The following is a 19,972-nucleotide window of genomic DNA, read 5'->3' on the forward strand; positions in this document are numbered from 1 at the left end:
ATTTTCACATCTATTTCGTTTTATTTTGTGATTTTGTCGTCTTCGTGCGACGTTGGTTGTTCGTCGTCTTTGTGCGACGTTGTTTGTTTTTCTTGCTTCTCTCAGGTATTTGATCGCTTCAGATTGTCAGATCAGCTTCGATCAAGTGCAGATTCAATCAATGACTTTGACGTCATCCACGTTGCAGATCCGGAAACATGGTTATTCCGGAGATTTAAATATAGTCATATGTGTAGGCATTTGTACTTTGCCATTTTATGCTATTAACATGGATGTTGTGAGCTTGTTCACAGATCCATCCTTTTTGTTTTTAGCAAATTTGCATTATATCGATGTACTCTTTCAATTTGAATGAATGAATATCTTTTATTTTGTCAAAAAAAATAAAATCAAAATGACTTTAATTCCAATCATGTTGTGTTTGACAACAAGTTTCTGTCTATAAATAGATGATTACAAGCACGGTTTCCATTGTCATTTCTACAAAGGCTGCTCATGGGAACTTCTTGGTTTTTGGCTACATTTTCCTTCATTATTCTCTATGGTGTTGCTCATATTGAAGCTTTCCATCAAACTCATTCTTCTACCTTTAATTTGAATCAAACATATAAACCTTCTTTTCACTTCCAACCTTCCAAGAATTGGATGAATGGTATTTCTTTCAACTTAACTAATTTTATTTCAACTAATAATAACCTCCTTTAATGTTGTTAGACTCATATCCACATTCTTTGATTCTTTTATTTTGGTTTTTCTAATGGTCATTAATTTGTTTCTTACCTTTTTTTTTTTTTACTCTTGGCGTGATATGGTGGATTGGACTTGCAGATCCTAATGGTTAGTTCTACTCTTGATCATGTTTCTCTTTTGCTATTTTCACCAAAAGGGGTTAAATGAATTTGTCTAAAATAACTAAAATGCAAGTGTTATGTAAGTACAACCTAGTTGGTAGACGTAGGGAAATTGACGGCATGGATTCGAACTTGCGATTCTTCACCTACTTTTATTTAAAGTGCGTGATTCTCGTCACTAGATTATTTGATAAAAAATATACATTACTAAATGCAAGCAAATTATTACAAAGGAATCAAGCAAATTGAAGCTCGATTTTTCTCTAAATATAATCAACTTCTTTTTGGATAAATAATTAAAATCCAATATAACTTTTTTTAGGGGACTCATTCAATTAATGATTTGGTGTAACATAATTAAAGATTTCTACATCTTCAATTATTGTCAACATAATCAAGTTTATTAGAGAAGTTGTCACCATAGAATTAAAATATTGTGATGGTGCTTAAATTAAATAATTCATTCACAAAAAAATGTACATTTGTTATTCCCTAGATTAGCTATATATACACTATATATGAATTAAAAAGACTTTACATGCATGTTAAATGCTCTTTTTGCATGTGCATTAGGTCCTATGAGATACAAGGGACTATACCATATTTTCTACCAACACAACCCAAAAGGTGCTACATGGAGCAACAATAGCATTGTTTGGGGGCATTCTGTTTCAAAAGATCTAGTGAATTGGTTCCCATTACAACATGCTCTTACCCCTTCTCAACCGTATGACATCAATGGTTGTTGGTCAGGTTCAACCACATTTCTCTCGAATGACAAACCAACCATCTTATACACAGGAATTGACATCCATCAACACCAAACTCAAAATTTAGCTATACCCAAAAATGTGTCTGACCCATTTCTTAGGGAATGGATAAAATCACCCAAGAACCCTATTATGTTGCCAAGTATTGTTAACAAAATTAACGCAACATCGTTTAGAGACCCTACAACTGCTTGGATTGGTCACCATGATGGATTATGGAGGGTACTTGTTGGAAGCCAACAAAAGGACAATAAAGGAATTACACTTTTATTTAAAAGTAAAGATTTTATTAATTGGGTTCAATCTAAACATCCTTTTTATTCAGCAAAAAAAATTGGAATGTTGGAGTGTCCTGATTTTTTTCCAGTGTTGATTAATAGTACAATTGGACTTGACACATCAATTAAGTATGATCATGATAGTATTAGATATGTGCTTAAGGTTAGTTTAATTGATGTGTCACATGATTGTTATTTGATTGGTAGTTATGACACAATCAAGGACATGTTTATTCCTAAAAAGGGATTTGAGCAAAATAACAATGAATTAACATTGGTTTTAAGATATGATTATGGTAAGTTTTATGCATCTAAAACATTTTATGATGATGCAAAAAAGAGAAGAGTCTTATGGGGTTGGATTAATGAATCTTCAATTCAAGAGGATGATGTACAAAAAGGATGGTCTGGAATTCAGGTAAGAACTTGTTGCTTCTGCATATATACATATTTGTATTGAGAATTTTATTTTTTATTTTTTGAAAAGGTTTGGTTGATAGTTAGTTTGATGAATTGTAGTCAGGGGTGACCCTGAGAGTTGGCGGGAGGGGTGGTAGCCTAGGATACCATTAATTTAGGGGCAACCAAAATTATTATTTTTACTTAGTAGTTAGTATTATATAGATATTTTTTTAATTCGGTTTATTTAATTATATTAAAAATATATTTTAAGAGAACTTTGATTATAAATGAATCTTTTACAACAAAAAATGCAAGCAGAAAAATATTAAAATAATTAAAAGGACGTTATTTTATTGTTTGGCCCAAAACACCAAAAATCTTAGGACCGACCCTAATTGTAATAACATCGTAATTTTATTAAAACTTTAAAGTATTGTTATAATCAAAATGATAGTAGCACAATGTGTGAAACTTACTATTAATTTATAATTAAAACATATGCCCTAGGACTCTTGGCTTGAGTCCATATAACATCTAACCAATTATTGGTTTCAGTTATTGACTAAACTCGTATACATAAATTTGCAGGGGATTCCTAGGACTCTCTGGCTTGAAAAATCTGGGAAGCAATTGATCCAGTGGCCTATAGTTGAAATTGAAAAATTACGTACCAACCCTATTAAATTTAACTCCAAAGTGTTAAAGGGAGGAACATTGCTTGAGATTGTTGGAGTAACAGCAGCACAGGTGAAATCCAGTGTGTGATTTTTGTTTTGCATATTACTATTTTTTTTTTTAAATGAGATTAATTAATTAGTTAAAATAATTGGTTTATAAACGTGCAAGTTTTTCCCATTAACTTTTGATTTCTTTTTGCAGGCTGATGTTGAAATTTCATTTGAAGTGAATGAACTTGAAAAGGCACAAGCATTAGACCCTAGTTGGAAAATGGACCCTCAACATCTATGTAATGAAAATGGTGCAAAAGTTAAAGGGGCAGGATTAGGACCATTTGGTTTACTAGTTTTGGCTTCAAAGGACATGCAAGAATATACAAGAATTTTCTTTAAGGTATTTAGGGCAAACAAAAAGCACGTTGTGCTCATGTGTAGTGACCAAAGCAGGTACGTGTGTCTCTCCTCTTTCATTATCCATCAAATTCTTACCAAACCAAAGTGTCAATTTTAAGCAACTTATGTATCATCACTAGGTCTTCTTTAAATCACAAGAACGATTTGACCACTTATGGAGCTTTTGTGGATGTGGACCCTGTCTATGAGGAGTTGTCAATAAGAAGCTTGGTAAGTGCTAAAGATGATTATTATAAGATAAGATGAACTTGCAAAAGTGGTATATGCTATTACAACCTGAGGTATTAACAAAGTTAGAAAATATGTGGTCGTTGGATTAAAAATATGTGGTCGTTGGATTAAGATTGAGCTGTTTAAATTTAGTGTATATATTTTTTTTATAAATAAAATAAAATACTGAACTTTAAATTTGAACCATTCGATCTTGATCCAACGTCCGACCACTGATGTGATGAGGCATGAATGCATTAAATTGCCAACGATAATCGATCCTGGTTCTATTCTCGTCCCTATAAATAACAAAAATAACAAAATCATGGAAACTAAGAAATGGTTCTATTATCTCAATTCATGTCATTGTATCTATAAGATTACACTATAAGATCATTCTATAACATGATGTGGGAGAAGACTTCTTATTAGTCTTCTTTATTCTTAAACATCTAACAATTTTTTGTGTCCCTCTATTTCTCACAGATAGATAACTCAGTAGTGGAGAGTTTCGGAGCAAAAGGAAAAACATGCATCACGGCAAGAGTTTATCCAACGTTGGCAATCAATGATAAAGCACACCTTCATGCATTCAATAATGGAACAGTTGATGTTAAGATCAAGCAGTTAAGTGCTTGGAGCATGAAAAAAGCAAATATTAATGAAATACATTATTAATAATCAAGAATAATGGTAGAGATAATGGAAACAAGAAGAAATCTCTTTTATTCTTCTTGTCTAGCCGTTGATGGAAACATGTTACTATGTCAATTGTTTTTTGAAATAATGTTACTATGTCAATGTTAATCCTTTTATTGGCATTTGAAAACAATACAGACATTTTATCATTTTGTAATTATAATTGAAGATGATGTAGTTGTGTTAGGGCAATTTTGAAAGGAATGCTGCATTAAATTTATCAAAAATATTAAGAAGTTTAATTTTTTTTGCCGTTAAAAATATAGTGAATTTTAATTTTAGTCCCTAAAAGAAAAAACCAAAAGTTTGTTTCATTTTTGGTCCCTATTGAACATAATTAAAACATTTTCTTGACATTTCTTCAAATTTTTTTAAGCCAAATAGAAAATTAAATAAAAATGAAACATGAAGTACAAGATTGAGGGGACATGTACCTGACCCAATAAACCACAAAAACAACCCAAAAGGGTGATACAACAATTCAATATTTAAGTGGTATAAAAAGAAACAACCCTAAACAATCACTACCACGAACAATCCAACAAACCCACGGAGATTTCTTCAATATGATATAGACATACATGAGTCGAATATAATTGATGAAAATAATTTGAACACATCTTAAACCCCATAGTCTTTTTTTTGAAGGAAACTTAAACCCCATAGTTGGTGGTGAGTTTCAGATAATTTAATACTTTATCTATAGATGGAAAAATAACTTTTGGATCCTACTATACTAATGTATATATGACAAATTTGTTACTTTTTAAAAAAATATTTTTAAAGTATTTCATTTTTTTGTTATAAATTTTATAAAATAGAATATTTTAAAAATAAACATAAAATGATACGATTTTTTCTTGTTAAAATTTCAAAAAAATGCTTAAAATAAAAAGCTATTTTGAGTAGTTTCTCAAAAATCATTTTTTAAAGATATCTTTTAAAAAAATATGTGATTTTTATCATCTTAAAATATCTAGCGATGATTATCTAAGTTACTGAATAAAATCACTATTTTAAATTATAATAGAAGAGTTTGAAATAACTTCTACTATTTTTTAGTATTTTCTCATTAAAAACATTTTTACAAATATAAAGTAAAAATAAACTTTTTAATATAACACACACACCCACACACACTAGGTGAGGAGTGGAGGGTCTTGTTGGTGGAGGGATATGGTGAGAATTTGGGATAGTGTTGGTTTAGAGGGAGGGAGTTGGTTTGAGGCGAATGCGATTAGGAAGGTAGGAAATGGGGTTGGTACATGCTTTTGGACAAATGGGTGGTTATGGGAGGTTCTGTTGTGAGTATGGTATATGAGATTAATTGAGTTAGCCGTGGATAGATGGATTTCGGTGGCAGATATGAGGGAGTTAGGGTGGGGAGAGTTGGAGGTGGCATCTTCGTCTGTGAGTGTGGGAGGAGGAGTTGGTTGGCAGTGCTTGTTGTTGCTTTCTCATGTGCACTTGTCGGTTGATACAGTTGATATGTGGCAGTGACAGTTGGACAAGAGTGGTACTTACTCTGTTCGTGGTGTGTATCAGTTTCTCACTAGTCATCGAGTGCTCATCTCAAATGTAGATTATGAGTTGGTGTGGCATAAGAAAGACCCCTGAAGGTTTCAGTGTTTGTGGGGCGGTTACTTCAAAACAGGTTGCCTACCAAGGATAATTTGGTTAGGCGTGGTGTTATTTGATTGAAATTTAGCAAGTGTACTTAAAACTATTGAAGTAATACAATTAAGTTCGTTTCTACGAGGACCGTGTTAATCTCAAGTAAACAATAGTGTTATGATATAGGATGAGTAAATTATTTTAGTGCCCGAGGCAGTAGGTTTGTTGTGCGTAAAAGTAAATAATAGAAATTAAAGCTTGTTTATAAAATATAGAGAGAGATGAGACTAGGTCTTTCGAATCCTCTGAGTTCCCCTAATTGGTACACTGCACCTATTTCCTATGAATATTTCTCTAGTTTAACGATGGTTAACTAAAATAACCCTAATCAATCCCTTAAATTAGGACCCTCTTCTCATATTACAGTCCCTAATTCCTTAGGTGATCTAATATTCTTTGAAGGTTTTAAGAACGTTAACCTAATATCACATATAAACGAATATTCATTCCTAGACTAATCCTGTTTATTTGAATAATTCAATTAGGTCTAAGTTGAGCTATGGTCAGTATTCATTTATTCTCACGAATTCATGTTTATATGTGATCAATATATAAAAAGCATTAAGAACAATTGAATTGAATAAAACTAGATTGATATTCACAAGAAATAGAGTTTCACAGCAACATGTTTAAATTAGGGTTACATCAGAATCATCTCAGACCTAATCTCTAGGAGATTTAGCTACTCATAATTGAGTTTACAAATAGCATAATCAATGAAAGAATTAAATCATACATCCACTGGTAAAGAATGGAGGAAATCGCCCCTTTCTTCGGTATTCAAGTCTGCAAATCGCACTTTCTCTCTCCAGAATTCGTTTTCTTGTTTTCAGTACTGGCTTCAGCTTAAATAGACACAAAAACACGCCTAATCGTGACACGATTTAAATAATTTGTGTCCCGATTCCTTCTCACCAATCCCATAAGTCAAATTATCACTCTTCAAATCGTGACACGAAAATGCCATTGTGTCCCATTTAGGCATGTCGAACCTACTACTTCTTAGGTCTTGAAATCATGATCCAATTTAATCCAATCGTGACACAATTTGCTTTTTGCTTTGATACTTCAAATTTTTCTGGTTCTTGCACTTTTAACATGCTCAAATTTGTTGTGAACTCAACTATTCTTGAAAAATTACATAGAAAATTACATGATGACAAGATGTCATCACAACTCCAAACTTGAACCATTCCTTGTCCTCAAGGAATTTACTTGAAACATTGACAATCGACAGTAAAATAACAATTACCTAATCAAGCGATAGTACCCAAAAGTTCATCTCCCAACTAACCATATAATGAGCCAGTTTGACTTGCTTGCATCCACCATTCACAACTCCACGCAACAGTTTGATAAGGGTTCACACACAGTCGACGTGCAGATCTACATATTACCGTACGTTTGAAAAGTTTCTAAACGTCAATCAAAATCAATGTCATTGCACACTTTGAGGTCTTTAAGGGTTATAACAGAGCTTAGGTAAATGTGGGATAATATTTGGATAAGTAAGCTACACAAAATTTGAGTTAAGCACTCCTACGGATTTGAAAAACAGATCATCCCATTATTCACCCTAGAAACAACAATTGTAAAGGCACTAGAGAATATTTGTAACTTATTGGGACAATTGAGTTTGAAATTACTCGATTTTTTTATTCAATGTTTGTCGCTTTGCTTTTCATTCTATTTTTCTCTTTTTTTTAATACACCATTTTTTTGTGTGTATTTTTCATACTTTGTTCTTTGTTCTCTAGTACCCCCACCCCAAACTTAGTTGGTTGCAAATTCCAATAGCAACCTCAAACTTATTGTTTAGCAACACCCTAAATAGCCTAAATCAAAAATTAAATCTTTGGGTCACTTCCTCAAAATCTCTAGGCGTAATATGTAGTTTGTCACCAAACAAAAAGATCTAAACCTACCGGCTCAATTTAGTTTTCAAAAAGGGATAAATTTCAAATTAAAATCAAGGTAGGCTTCAAAGGCTCACAGGACCAAGCCTTTGAAGGTGGGATGAGGGTAGGGAGGCTTAGAGGGGGCGTCGTCGTCTGTTAGTGTGGGAGGAGGAGTTGGTTGGGAGTGCTTGTTGTTGCTTTCTCATGTGCACTTGTCAGTTGATATGTGACGGTGACAGTTGGACAAGAATGGTACTTACTTTGTCTGTGGTGTGTATCAGTTTTTCACTTGTCATCGGGTGCTCATCTCATATGTAGATTATGAGTTGGTGTGGCATAAGAAAGTCCCTATGAAGGTTTCAGTGTTTGCATGGCGGTTACTTCAAAACAGGTTGTCTACCAAGGATAATTTGGTTAGGCGTGGTGTAATTCAGGCTGAAGATCATTTTTATGTAGCAAGTTGTGGATGAGATGGAATCAATCAACCATTTATTCCTTCAATGCAGCCTTTGCAGTTCTCTTGGGTATATGGTTCATGGCTGGTTGGGGTTTTCTTCGGTAGATCCTCGTTCTATCTCGAATCACTTCATTTAGTATGTTATTTGGACAACTGGTTTGAAAGTGAGAAGATCCTTTTTGCATTTAATTTGGTTTAACTGTGTGAGTTATTTGACAAGAATGTAATACCTGATATTTAACCAAAAGGAGAAATCGATAACAGAGTTGCTCGATAAGGTCAAATATGTGTCTTTGTGGTGGCTGAAGCATAAGGCTGCATTTGTATCTTTTGAGTTAACTGGTTGGTGGTATCGCCCATTTAACTTGCAAATAAAGAGTAAGTGGTATAATATTACAATTTACAACCTCTAAATTTTCGGAAATTTGAGCCATTAACGAAGTAAAAAATATGTGGTTGTTATGTTAAGACTGAACTCGTCAACGTAGGTTTCTTTAAATTATTAAATTTAAGTTTTAAATTATTTGATCTTGACTCAACGACCACTGATGTGCTAACACACATAAATGCATAAAATTGCCGATGATGGTTAGTCTTGGTTCTATCCTCGTCTTATAAACAACCACAATGACTAAATCATGGAAATTAAGAAATGGTTCTATCCAAAGTTTTAAAAAACGGGGCGTTACCGCGATAATGGTCATTACAAAACAGTATAGGCAGACACTGTTAACATGGGGAAGAAAAATCATAGAAAAACACTGTTACGGCCGACACGACGTTTTAGCCGCGACCGATTGTTACAACTGCAAAAAAAAGAACACATATTTCATATCCCAGTCATCACCTCTTTATTTACAGCTTCATTACTCCTTCGATTTCTAGATATCTTCTCCTCCACTCACTTTCTTAATTTTGGTGTTGTTGTTTAAGTGTGTAACATAGATGAAATGAGATTTTAGAGAGAGAAAAAAAGTTGGAACTTTGAGTTGAGTGTGTCTTTGTGTGAATATGGTTGTGAGTTTGGACTTTAGAGATGGGGTTTTTGCTGTTCATGAATTCGTGGTTGCTTGCTTCAATACTGTGACATTGGAAAAGAAGTAAGAAAGTAAAACCTGGGAAGAATAAAGCAGGTTGAGTGAGAGTAAATGGTGAGGGGGGTAATTGTGCAATGTTGTGATTAATCCACCCTGTGACGACCGTAATATGTAACACATCATCCATAACAGGTGATCTCACGACAACCTGAACGCTACCGCGACTGTGATCGTGATCGTTATTTAAAATCTTGGTTCTATCCTCTCGATTCATGTCATATGGTATCTATAAGATCATTTTGTAAGATCATTCTATAACATGATATGGGAGAAGAAGAAAATATTGGATTTGAGATTGTATTGTTGTTAATGTTTCTTTTTTCATATTTGCCTTGAATTTATGAGTTTGTTATTTTATGTTGAACGCGTTTCCGCTATTTATTTTGATGAAAATGATAAACTAATGTGTTTTTTGTTTTGAAAATTATATGTTTGGATAAGGTTTATTGTTGGATTTTGTTGATCTTGGATGAAGTTCATTGAATGGGTTTGGATGAAGAATTAGGTTGGAATGATGAACATGGATGAACAGAGAGGTAATGTTAGAAGGATAAATTATGAAAACATGATAAACAGCCTTTTAAATTATGATGAACTTGATGATTTCTGGGTTTGATGAAAAAGATTTTTGGATTTATTAACTCTTTTAAATTAATCAAAATGATTTTTTGTAATGTTTTTTAAAATAAATTTTAGTAAAGAAAAGTCATGTGGAAGGAAAAAAAAAGAGATGTAGCTAAATTACCCACATGTATTAAAAACAATTGAAAAAAAATAATTTACGCAATCAACACGTCAGTCATATGCTTCGAGGGTCCAAAACGAAAGAATCTTTAAATTATAAAGGATAATCTAATTTTTTTTACAGGGTAAACCGAAATTCTCCCATATAACAGGGGGTGAACATTATTTATTTTTTCTTTCTTTATATTACTATCTTGATGAGTGTATAAATGATAGTTCGTGATAAAAATAGTATGGTGTGAAACTCGCTTGATTTGTTTAGGCGCCCTTCCAAATTTCATCCTACTTGATTCTTAATCGAATCATTTTCAAACCCACAAATAATATATCATTGGTTAAAATAAAAAAAATTAAAAAACAATTATGAATATTTGATAAAACTTAAACAATTTCATAAAAAGCACGATATATCATACACAATTGATTCTTCTGCATTTTCATGTTTTTAATATGACTCTTGAAGTCTTGTATATGAGTAATCAATCAATAACATCACAAACTACATGTCTAGAACCACCAAGCTACTAGTATTTGGTAAAATAATTCAATAACCACCATTTTATAAGTATTAAATATGATTCTTAGAAACATGTATGCTTCCTTAAAAAAATGTATGTTATTTATTGTTTTGAAAGAAGAATCATGTATGTTATATGCTAGTGGATATTATATATGTTTTTTTATACATATATTAAATATGATTTTTGGAATCATTTATGTCAAGTGATGATGAATATTATATATGTTAGTAATACAACGTGATCGTAAATATTAACACTCTAATATATTTAAGTATTGTGTATCTATTATGTATTAAATAACTATTTTTAGATATGTTATAAATTTTTTTTTGAAGGATGATATGTTATAAATATAAAAAATTACTATCAACAACAATTATTTTTTTCTTTCTTAAAAAAGTGATATATTACATAAAAATTCATTTATGTCAAGTGATGATAAATATTATTTACTATCAAAAATTACTTCATCGATTATTTGTATTTTCTTTTTTCAGTTATTTCTTCTTTCTACATACATAAATAAAAAAAAGAATAGAAAATTAATTGTGCAAACTCGTGCATCTTCCACGTAATAGAAATAGAAATCTGCCCGCCACCTACCTACACATAATATTACAAAAAAATAATAGTGTTCCTTTATATATTTATACATATTACATGTATTACTACACGAAATTGGTGCATATGTAGGACTCGTCTGGATTGACTTATTTTTGAACTTATACAAACATCTTATAAAAATAAATAAACTATTAAAAATAAAATACAACTAATCGAATTTTTGTTAGTGAGAATTTATGAATTAACATAAGCTTAAGGCCAACACCGTATGGAGCTAATATAAACACATTTATAATTTTCAGGACGATACCAATTAATCAGTTAGCTAGCCGACCTCTGTCAGTCAATCACTACACTTATTTCGCTAAAAAAAAAATAGAATGCTATTTTTAATGATATTTTATAGTTTGAATATATTTTTTTCGATTCAAAAAACAAAGGTTTCTTTTAACCGGTTTTTACAATAATATATTTTTTTCGATTCAAAAAACAAAGGTCTCTTTTAACCGGCTTTTACAATTTTAAATAGTAATCTATTTACTCAAAATCGTTTTGACAATAAGTGAGACCACTAAGTAGCGAGATTTGACAATAAGCGAGAACAAAGAGTAGCGATCATGTATATCCTATTTATGTATTTTAAACAAACAAGCGTATCTTTTTCTTCATCTTGGTTTTGATCTTGATTTTCTTCCTCTTGATTCTCTTGAACGGCGTATTTTGATACCATTTCCAAACAAACAAGCATCCTTTCCAAATCTTACTGGGTATGTACCATGTGCTCTCTATTGTTGTCACTATTATTCTCTTTAATTGTTTTCCTGTTTCTTCAAGAGTGTACAACAAGAGAATACCGACCGAAATCGTCCATAATATGAGTATCTTAATAGCATATATTTACGAGAAGTTATTTCATTGAAATTCATCACCAAAGCAAATTCTAGACTTCCACACTTAGGTAGATAATGTGTTATGGAAACAACAAAGTAGCAATAAAGATACTCAATGCTAAAAAAGAAAAGGCTTAATGATGTCTTTAGTCCCTGCAAGGCGTTTAAAAATTGGTCTCTGTAATCGCTAATCCTGGCATTTTACCCCTGCAATTGTTAATCATTTAAAATTTGGTCCTTTGACCAACTTAATCACTGCCACGTCACCAGATTGGCAAAAATGGCATGGGAATTGACCAAAATACCCCTGGGCTAAATTTTTTTTTTCCTTCAAAATTTTTTTTTTCAAAATTTTGAAAATTCTTTTTTAAATTAAAAAAATCTGAAAAAATAATTAAAAGTCAAAAAAAATTTCGGAAAAAAATTGTTAAAATTAAAACTGAAAAATTTTCGGGAAAAAATCGTAAAAAAAATTCGGGAAAAAACTGAATTTCTTTTTTTAAGGAAAAAAAACAAAAAAAATAAGCCAGGGGTAATTTCGTCATTTCCCATGCCATTTTTGCTAATCTGGTGACGTGGCAGTGATTAAGTTGGTCAAAGGACCAAATTTTAAATGATTAACAATTGCAGGGGTAAAATGCCAGGATTAGCGATTACAGGGACCAATTTTTAAACGCCGCCTATTTGCAGGGGCGAAACACACCATTAAGCCAAAAGAAAATATGGACAAAGTGGAGAAGATTACGCTTTTCCAACAATTTGTCCACAACCAAAGGATATTCAACCCCAACTAGTGTACCTGCTATCACGTGTACTAAATGTTTTTTTTTCCTAATGAATTAAAAGTTGTTACATTTGGCTCATTGTTATCACTATCTATGTCCACTAAAACAATAAAAGGCTTTTAATTTAAGTATCAATGTAAAAATAAAAACCCCATTGTCGTTTTTCCTATGAGTTTTTAGGGTTTGTGAGTCTCAAGAATACTACTAGTACTAGCTGTGAATGAAATGAAAAGTGAATGTACAATTTATAAGTTTTTTGGACATTTGTAAGCGATTTCAATAAACTACAATCGAAGTTGTTGTTTATTGTAAGACCATTTGCAATGGTTTGTTGAATGTGAGATTCAACATCAAAAGCCTTTCCAATGGTATGTTTAATGCTTGTTGAAGGTTGACATGGATGAGAGAGAGGATGAAACCGTTCAATGATAAGTGTCATAAAAGTGTTAAATTCATGTTATATTTTAAGCACTTTTTGTTGCTTGCTTTGCAAGTAATTGAAGGAAAAGCCGAGAAATAAGCGTTAAATGCCTTATTACGCTTTACTTATCATTACTCTATCCTTTTGTGCAGTAATTAGCCTCAAGACACTGATCAAAGTCCAATTCATCATGAAAAAGTGCAAAATGGTAAAAGCTGTCCAGCAAGCTTGAAGAAATGGCGCTAATAGCGTGTTCTACGCTATTAGCGTGTTCAAAGAAGTGTCAAAGTCCAGAGAGATACGCTATTGGCGTATCTGGAGCTTAAAGAAATTTCGCTATTAGCGATTTTGGCGCTATTAGCGTAAGTTAGGCGGTTTGCTCAATTCAAGTGGCCCACTTGCTATTCTTGGAAGATATTATGTTAGATATTGTTTAGATATTATGTTAGATATTATTTAGATATTATGTTAGATATTATGTTAGATATTATTATAGATATTATTTAGATATTTTGGGCTTGATATATTATATATTATTAGAATTTCATTAGAGAGATATATAGTTCATATTAGTCTTAGTAACTTAGTTAGTTTTTCATAGCTTTTCTCTTAGTTTTCATTGTAATATCTTAGAGAGAAAATAGGGTAGATCATATGAAGTGAGAGTGATTTTGGAAGTTGGATCCTTATTCCTTTGTTGAGACATCACAAGTGTAATGGTTCCTTCCTTTTCAATCCATCCTTGCAAGGCTTCCATGATGATGTGTAGCTAAACACTCTATGTTGGGATGAGAGGTACTTGATTTTTGCTAACATGTAATCTTTTGATCTTGCAAAATATGATTCTAGCAATTTATATTCAATATTGTTGTTATTCTTGTGTTAATGCTTTCAATAAGATTCAAGATGCTTTGGACACAAACTCTTGAATCTAGAGCTAGAGTAGCAATATATCTTAGGTTATATCATTCTTGACAAGTTTGTTAATCTTGTGATAATCACCATAATCAAGAGTTAAATGTTTTCGGATACTTAATCAGGCTGGACACGGTCGATTAGGTTATTCGATCGACTTTGTTATCGTTTAAGGGATTTGGACACGAATGTTTAAACGATACCTTAGAATTAATTATATCGCTTTGGATACGAAGGATAGTTTAGAATTGATTGTGGTAATGTTGTTTATAAAGCTAGAATTCGTATGGATCATTAGTTTACGTGTGACGCTTGGTTAAGGAACGCTACTCCTAACAAGTTTCAATCCTTATTAATATCATCTTTTACTTTTTGCATTTAGTTAACATAGTTGTAAATTCAAACAAACAATCACCCTTTTTACTTAGAATGATATTTGATGTTGAAATATCCGTGATGTCGCACTAATCCCTGTGGAGACGATACAAATACTTATCTTGTTTTTGATGCAAAACTACTTCATCATTCAACACAATTGAATGGCTGTGAACTGCCACGCGTCGCGTTTCTATTGGGCCGAATCTGGCGCGTGTAGAACACGCGCCGACAGGACGCGTGAATGACAGTGAACGGAGAGAGAAGAAGAATTTAGGAAGATAAGGGACACGTGTAGCGTTGTGATTGGATGCCTGGATTTTTATGATTTTAATTATTGGACCACAATTATTTCGTTTTAAATTAATTTTAAAAAAAAAATACTAAAATTCATGATTTTTTTTCTCTATAAATAGAGACTTGGTTCATTTGATTTGGACACAAAAAAAAAACCAAGTTTTTCACTATCTTCATCTTATTATTATCTTTCTATCAGCAAACTAAGAGAAGTTTTAATCTTCTTTTTAGTGAAATGGATCCCAATAATAACTCTTTCAACACCTAAAATTATTCTAATTACCCATTTAACTACGAAAATCCCAATAATTATCCGAATCCAAATCAATTTTTCAACCAACGTCCACAAAATAGGCCTCAAAACATACCTCAAAACGTACCTAATTTTGGTTTTACACCAAATTTCAACCAGTCATCCTCTGTTCCAAACTTTCATCCATATTATGGATCTATGATGAGATATCCATCTCAAACACCCCCGTTTAATGGTTATATGCCAATGGAGAATGAAAATTTTCCCAGTGGTGGTGCATCTCAATATCCTGAATTTTCAACACAAATAACTCCTGGTGGCATGGCAGTTGCTAATGAAGACACTCCAGAAGATTCAACTCCTAAGAGCAAGAAAAGTAAGGAACCAGCATGGAACACTCAACAAAATTTGGTGCTAATTAGTGCATGGATTAAATATGGAACAAGCAGTGTTGTTGGAAGAAACCAGAGAGGAGAAACATACTGGGGTAATATTGCTGAGTATTGTAATGAGTATTGCTCGTTCGATTCTCCCCGCGATCTAGTTGCATGCCGAAACCGTTTTAATTATATGAGCAAAGTAATAAATAAATAAATGGATTGGTGCTTATGAAAGCGCTAAGCGTCAGCAAGGAAGCGGTTGGTCGGAAAATGATGTCTTGGCAAGAGCGCAAGAATTATTTGCATGTGGGAAGAATGTTCAATTTACTTTAATGGAAGAATGGCACGCTCTCCGTGATCAACCACGTTATAGTAGTCAAATGGGAGGAAATGTTGGCTCAGGAAGTAGTGGATCTAAGAGATCTCACGAGGACTCTGTAGGATCCAGTGCTCGTCCAATGGGTAGGGAGGCAGCTAAAAAAAAAGGAAAAAAGAAAAGCAAGGACAAAGAAGTCGTGGAGGAGGTGGAAAAGGAGTGGGTTCAATTCAAAGAACTCAAGGTGCAAGAGATTGAATCAATGAAAGAGTATACCGCAGTGCAACAGGAGAAAAACAAATTGAAGAAAATGAAAATGTACATAAAGTTAAGTTCCGAAGAGCATCTCGATGACCGGAAAAAAGATCTGTTGGAAAACTTGGTGCGTGAGCTGTTTGGAAATTAATTTCACTGTAATATTTGTTTGTATTCAGTCAAAATTGTCAGTGTTTACTTTAATAATTGTCAGTGTTGTCTAGTCCCCAGTGTTTACTTTAATAATTGTCAGTGTTGTCTAGTCCTCAGTGATAGTCCCTAGTGTTGTCTAGTCCCCCGTGACTTATTTCGCCTACTATTTGTTATAATAATTATGCCCACTATGTGCCACTTATTTCACCTACTATTTGCTTTAATAATTATTCCAAACTGTGTGCCACTTATTTCACCTACTATTCGTGAAATGATACTATCACAATGCCCACTTGCTTTAATAAAATGATATTATTCGTGACTTTAATAATTGTTCGAAACTGTGTGCCACTTATCACAATGCCCACTTGCTTTAATAATTATCCCCACTATCCGTGACTTTAATAATTGTTCCAAACTGTGTGCCACTTATCACAATGCCCACTTGCTTTAATAATTATCCCCACTGTTTGCTTTAATACAATACAATAACTTATTTCGAATCCGTCAATGTCCACCACACAATGTACTTATATATAGGGTCTCATATCTACTTCTAATATCACAAATCTCATTCATATCTATTTCCAATATCACAAATCTCATTCATATCTACTTCCAATATCACAAATCTCATTCATATATACTTCTATTATCACAAATTTCATTCATATCTACTTCCAATGGATCCTTTTGATATACTTCAAAAGACGTGATGTTGAAGATGTTGGAACAAAATGTGTTTAACAATGAACCTTAAAGAGTTTTGATGATAACAAGGTATTAAAAATTGTAAATTGGACTAGCTAATATTTGTTCAAGTGTACAGGACCATAATTATAAAGTTACATCATCATTGGTTCTGAATGAGCAAATAAAGAGCAAAAGAAAATGAAGCTTAGATGATTCTGAAGGCAAAGTGCTCCTGAAGAAATAGCGCTCCTGAAGTAAGCCACTCCTGAAGAATAGTGCTTCTGAAGACAAGAGGTCCAGAAGCCACATCATCAGAAGCTGCGTCATCAGAAGCTGCAGAAGTCATGTCATCAGAAGCTGCATCATCAGAAGCTGCCTCATCAGAAGCTATTTCACCAGAAGCTGAATCTCAACTGGATTTGCAAAAGATTCAAGAATTGAAGAATTATCAATGCAAAAGCTGTCCATTGGATTCGAAAACACAAACAAAGGATTAGTGGAATTTTGCAACGGTCATTTCAAAGGTGTTTGAAGGCTTGTGCTTGCATTTTGGACGAAAGCGTTGACATTGTACTTTGTACGAATTGTACAACCACGTTCTCCACTACTCTGTTTTGTGTCCACGCTTCAAGACAAGAAAACAGCTCCAGAATACGGTCTCGCCTGCATATATGTTCCTTTGGATAAGGAATGGATTTCAAATTGGTTCTTCATAGGACAACAACCAAATCAGGCAAAAGATCATTGGTGAAAGATCAAGCTTCAACTAACGACTCTTTGGTGTGCTGGCAATTTCACAACGTCTCTTTCACACCTCTATATAAAGGAGTGAAGACCTAGAGTTTTGGTAATGCAAGAACGCTGAACGAAAGACTCACAAGATTTTCACAAGTACCAAACCTCTGCTGAAATTGTTCTGCATTCACTTAGAATTTCTGTGTCTCAAAGTCATATCTTAGAAATTCTTAAGTCCATTGAGTCTGTATCTGATTTGTATTGTGAGCACCTCTGATTGTATATCAAGTGTTCAACCTTAAACAATTTTCTGTGTAATTTTGTTTAGTTAGGAAGTCTCTTGCAGTCGTGCTTGAGCAGGAAGTCTCTTGATTGTGTTCTTGAGCAAAGGAAGTCTCTTGCTTGTGTGCTTGAGCATTGGAAGTCTCTTGCTTGTGTGCTTGAGCATTTGTAATCAGATATTACTCATAGTGAAATCTCCTTGGAAGTGCAAGGGGGACTGGACTACTTCCGGATTGTGGAAGGAACCAGTATAATTGCTTTGTGTCGTTCTTCTTCTCTCTCTCTGTTTTATTCCGCTGCTTTTAGATTCTGATTATCACTTCAGAAGCTGTCTCACCTAGCTTCTGATCAGTGTGTTCAGTTTTTAGGAGAAACGAAGAATTTTTCAAAACACAATTCAACCCCCCCTTCTTGTGTTTTTCTCACCTTCAGAAGACACTTACATGGTCAACCGATTTATCCAGCGTCAAAAACAAGCAGAGGAAGGTAGTGGATCTCGTAGTAGAAAATATTTAAATAGAGATCATGCAGCGGCAAACCAAAGACTCATTGACGACTACTTTGCCAATGAGCCTACATATGACGATGAAATGTTTCGTCGTCGGTACCGGATGCAAAAACACGTTTTCCTTCGAATTGTTGGAGACCTTTCAAGTACTGATAACTACTTCACCCAGCGAGTTGATGCCGCCAACAAAGAAGGTATATCACCCTTAGCAAAATGTACCACAACAATGCGAATTTTAGCATACGGTGTGGCAGCAGATGCGGTCGATGAATACATCAAAATAGGAGGTAGTACAACATTGGAGTGCTTACGTAGATTCTGTAAAGGAATCATACGATTATATGAGCAAGTGTACCTGAGAGCACCAACCCAAGATGACCTTCAAAGAATACTACATGTTAGTGAAATGCGGGGGTTCCTAGGGATGATCGGGAGTATTGACTGCATGCATTGGGAGTGGAAAAATTGTCCTAAAGCATGAGAAGGTCAATTTACTAGGGGAGATAAGGGAACCACCACAGTTATTCTTGAAGCAGTTGCATCTCATGATCTATGGATCTGGCATGCCTTTTTTGGATGTCCAGGAACGTTGAATGATATAAACGTTCTAGATCGGTCACCGGTGTTTGATGATGTTGAACAGGGAAAGACTCCAAGGGTGAATTACTTTGTGAATCAACGTCCCTATAATATGACATACTATTTAGCTGATGGTATCTACCCTTCTTATCCAACTTTCGTCAAATCAATTAGACTTCCTCAAAGTGAACCCGATAAGTTATTTGCAAAACATCAGGAGGGATGTCGGAAGGACATCGAACGTGCTTTTGGAGTGCTTCAAGCTCGATTTAAAATCATCCGTGAACCAGCTCGCTTGTGGGACATAGCCGATTTGGGTATCATCATGATGTCATGCATCATATTACATAATATGATTGTTGAGGATGAACGAGATACATATGCTCAACGTTGGACCGATTTTGAGCAATCTGAGGGAAGTGGATCTAGTACACCGCAACCATACTCAACCGAGGTGTTACCCACTTTTGCAAATCATGTGCGTGCTAGATCCGAGTTGCGTGATCCAAATGTTCATCATGAATTGCAAGCAGATCTAGTGAAGCACATATGGGCAAAGTTTGGAATGTTTCAGGATTGAAGATGATTTGTATCGTACTAAATAAATTACTTGTGTGTTGTGTGCTTTTTTTTTTTCTTGCATTTTAAGCTATTTGTGTGTTGCGTGCTTAGTTTGTTGTATGACATTTTAAGTTAAGAAAATAAAAATAAATTATTTAAATAAATTTTGTTTTTACAAAAAAAAATTGTTAAGTGTTTCTTTATTTTAATTTAATTATAATTGATAATTGTAATTTTATGTAATTATAAAAACAAAAATATAAAATTAAATAAGAATAAGAAATAAAAGGTGGTGGGGTAGAGTGTTGAATGAAAAAA

The 19,972-nt window shown here is 33.3% G+C and overlaps 4 protein-coding genes across 4 annotated transcripts; all 4 read left to right on the plus strand.

The window, feature by feature from the left end:
- The first annotated feature begins 480 nt into the window (after positions 1-480).
- Positions 481-4,434, plus strand: LOC146896398 (beta-fructofuranosidase, cell wall isozyme-like). Its single transcript, XM_085734112.1, has 7 exons — positions 481-652; positions 829-837; positions 1,425-2,317; positions 2,890-3,048; positions 3,181-3,425; positions 3,512-3,602; positions 4,089-4,434. The coding sequence occupies exons 1-7, from the start codon at positions 496-498 to the stop codon at positions 4,278-4,280; spliced, it is 1,746 nt and encodes a 581-aa protein (XP_085590238.1). The 5' UTR covers positions 481-495; the 3' UTR covers positions 4,281-4,434.
- Positions 4,435-15,291: 10,857 nt separating this feature from the next.
- Positions 15,292-16,450, plus strand: LOC146896399 (uncharacterized). Its single transcript, XM_085734054.1, is given in 2 exon segments — positions 15,292-15,774; positions 15,776-16,450. Coding segments are annotated over 2 exon segments (903 nt in total). The 5' UTR covers positions 15,292-15,390; the 3' UTR covers positions 16,295-16,450.
- Positions 16,451-18,449: 1,999 nt separating this feature from the next.
- On the plus strand, positions 18,450-19,107 carry LOC146896400 (uncharacterized). The gene is made up of 2 exons (XM_085733224.1): positions 18,450-18,911; positions 19,099-19,107. The coding sequence occupies exons 1-2, from the start codon at positions 18,450-18,452 to the stop codon at positions 19,105-19,107; spliced, it is 471 nt and encodes a 156-aa protein (XP_085589350.1).
- LOC146896401 (uncharacterized) lies at positions 18,525-19,764 on the plus strand. The gene has a single exon (XM_085734053.1). The coding sequence runs from the start codon at positions 19,206-19,208 to the stop codon at positions 19,671-19,673; it is 468 nt and encodes a 155-aa protein (XP_085590179.1). The 5' UTR covers positions 18,525-19,205; the 3' UTR covers positions 19,674-19,764.
- Positions 19,765-19,972: the final 208 nt, after the last annotated feature.

The sequence above is a fragment of the Medicago sativa genome, chromosome 8 (assembly GCF_051527215.1).
Source record: "Medicago sativa cultivar Bolivia chromosome 8, Bolivia_mono, whole genome shotgun sequence".
NCBI classification, from domain to species: domain Eukaryota; kingdom Viridiplantae; phylum Streptophyta; class Magnoliopsida; order Fabales; family Fabaceae; genus Medicago; species Medicago sativa.

Coding starts and splice junctions, on each gene's coding strand:
- LOC146896398 (XM_085734112.1), top strand. CDS start 496: ATGGGAACTTCTTGGTTTTTGGCTACATTTTCCTTCATTATTCTCTAT. Junction 2,318..2,889: donor AAGGATGGTCTGGAATTCAG/GTAAGAACTTGT, acceptor ATAAATTTGCAG/GGGATTCCTAGGACTCTCTG. Junction 3,603..4,088: donor AGTTGTCAATAAGAAGCTTG/GTAAGTGCTAAA, acceptor TATTTCTCACAG/ATAGATAACTCAGTAGTGGA.
- LOC146896400 (XM_085733224.1), top strand. CDS start 18,450: ATGGTCAACCGATTTATCCAGCGTCAAAAACAAGCAGAGGAAGGTAGT.
- LOC146896401 (XM_085734053.1), top strand. CDS start 19,206: ATGACATACTATTTAGCTGATGGTATCTACCCTTCTTATCCAACTTTC.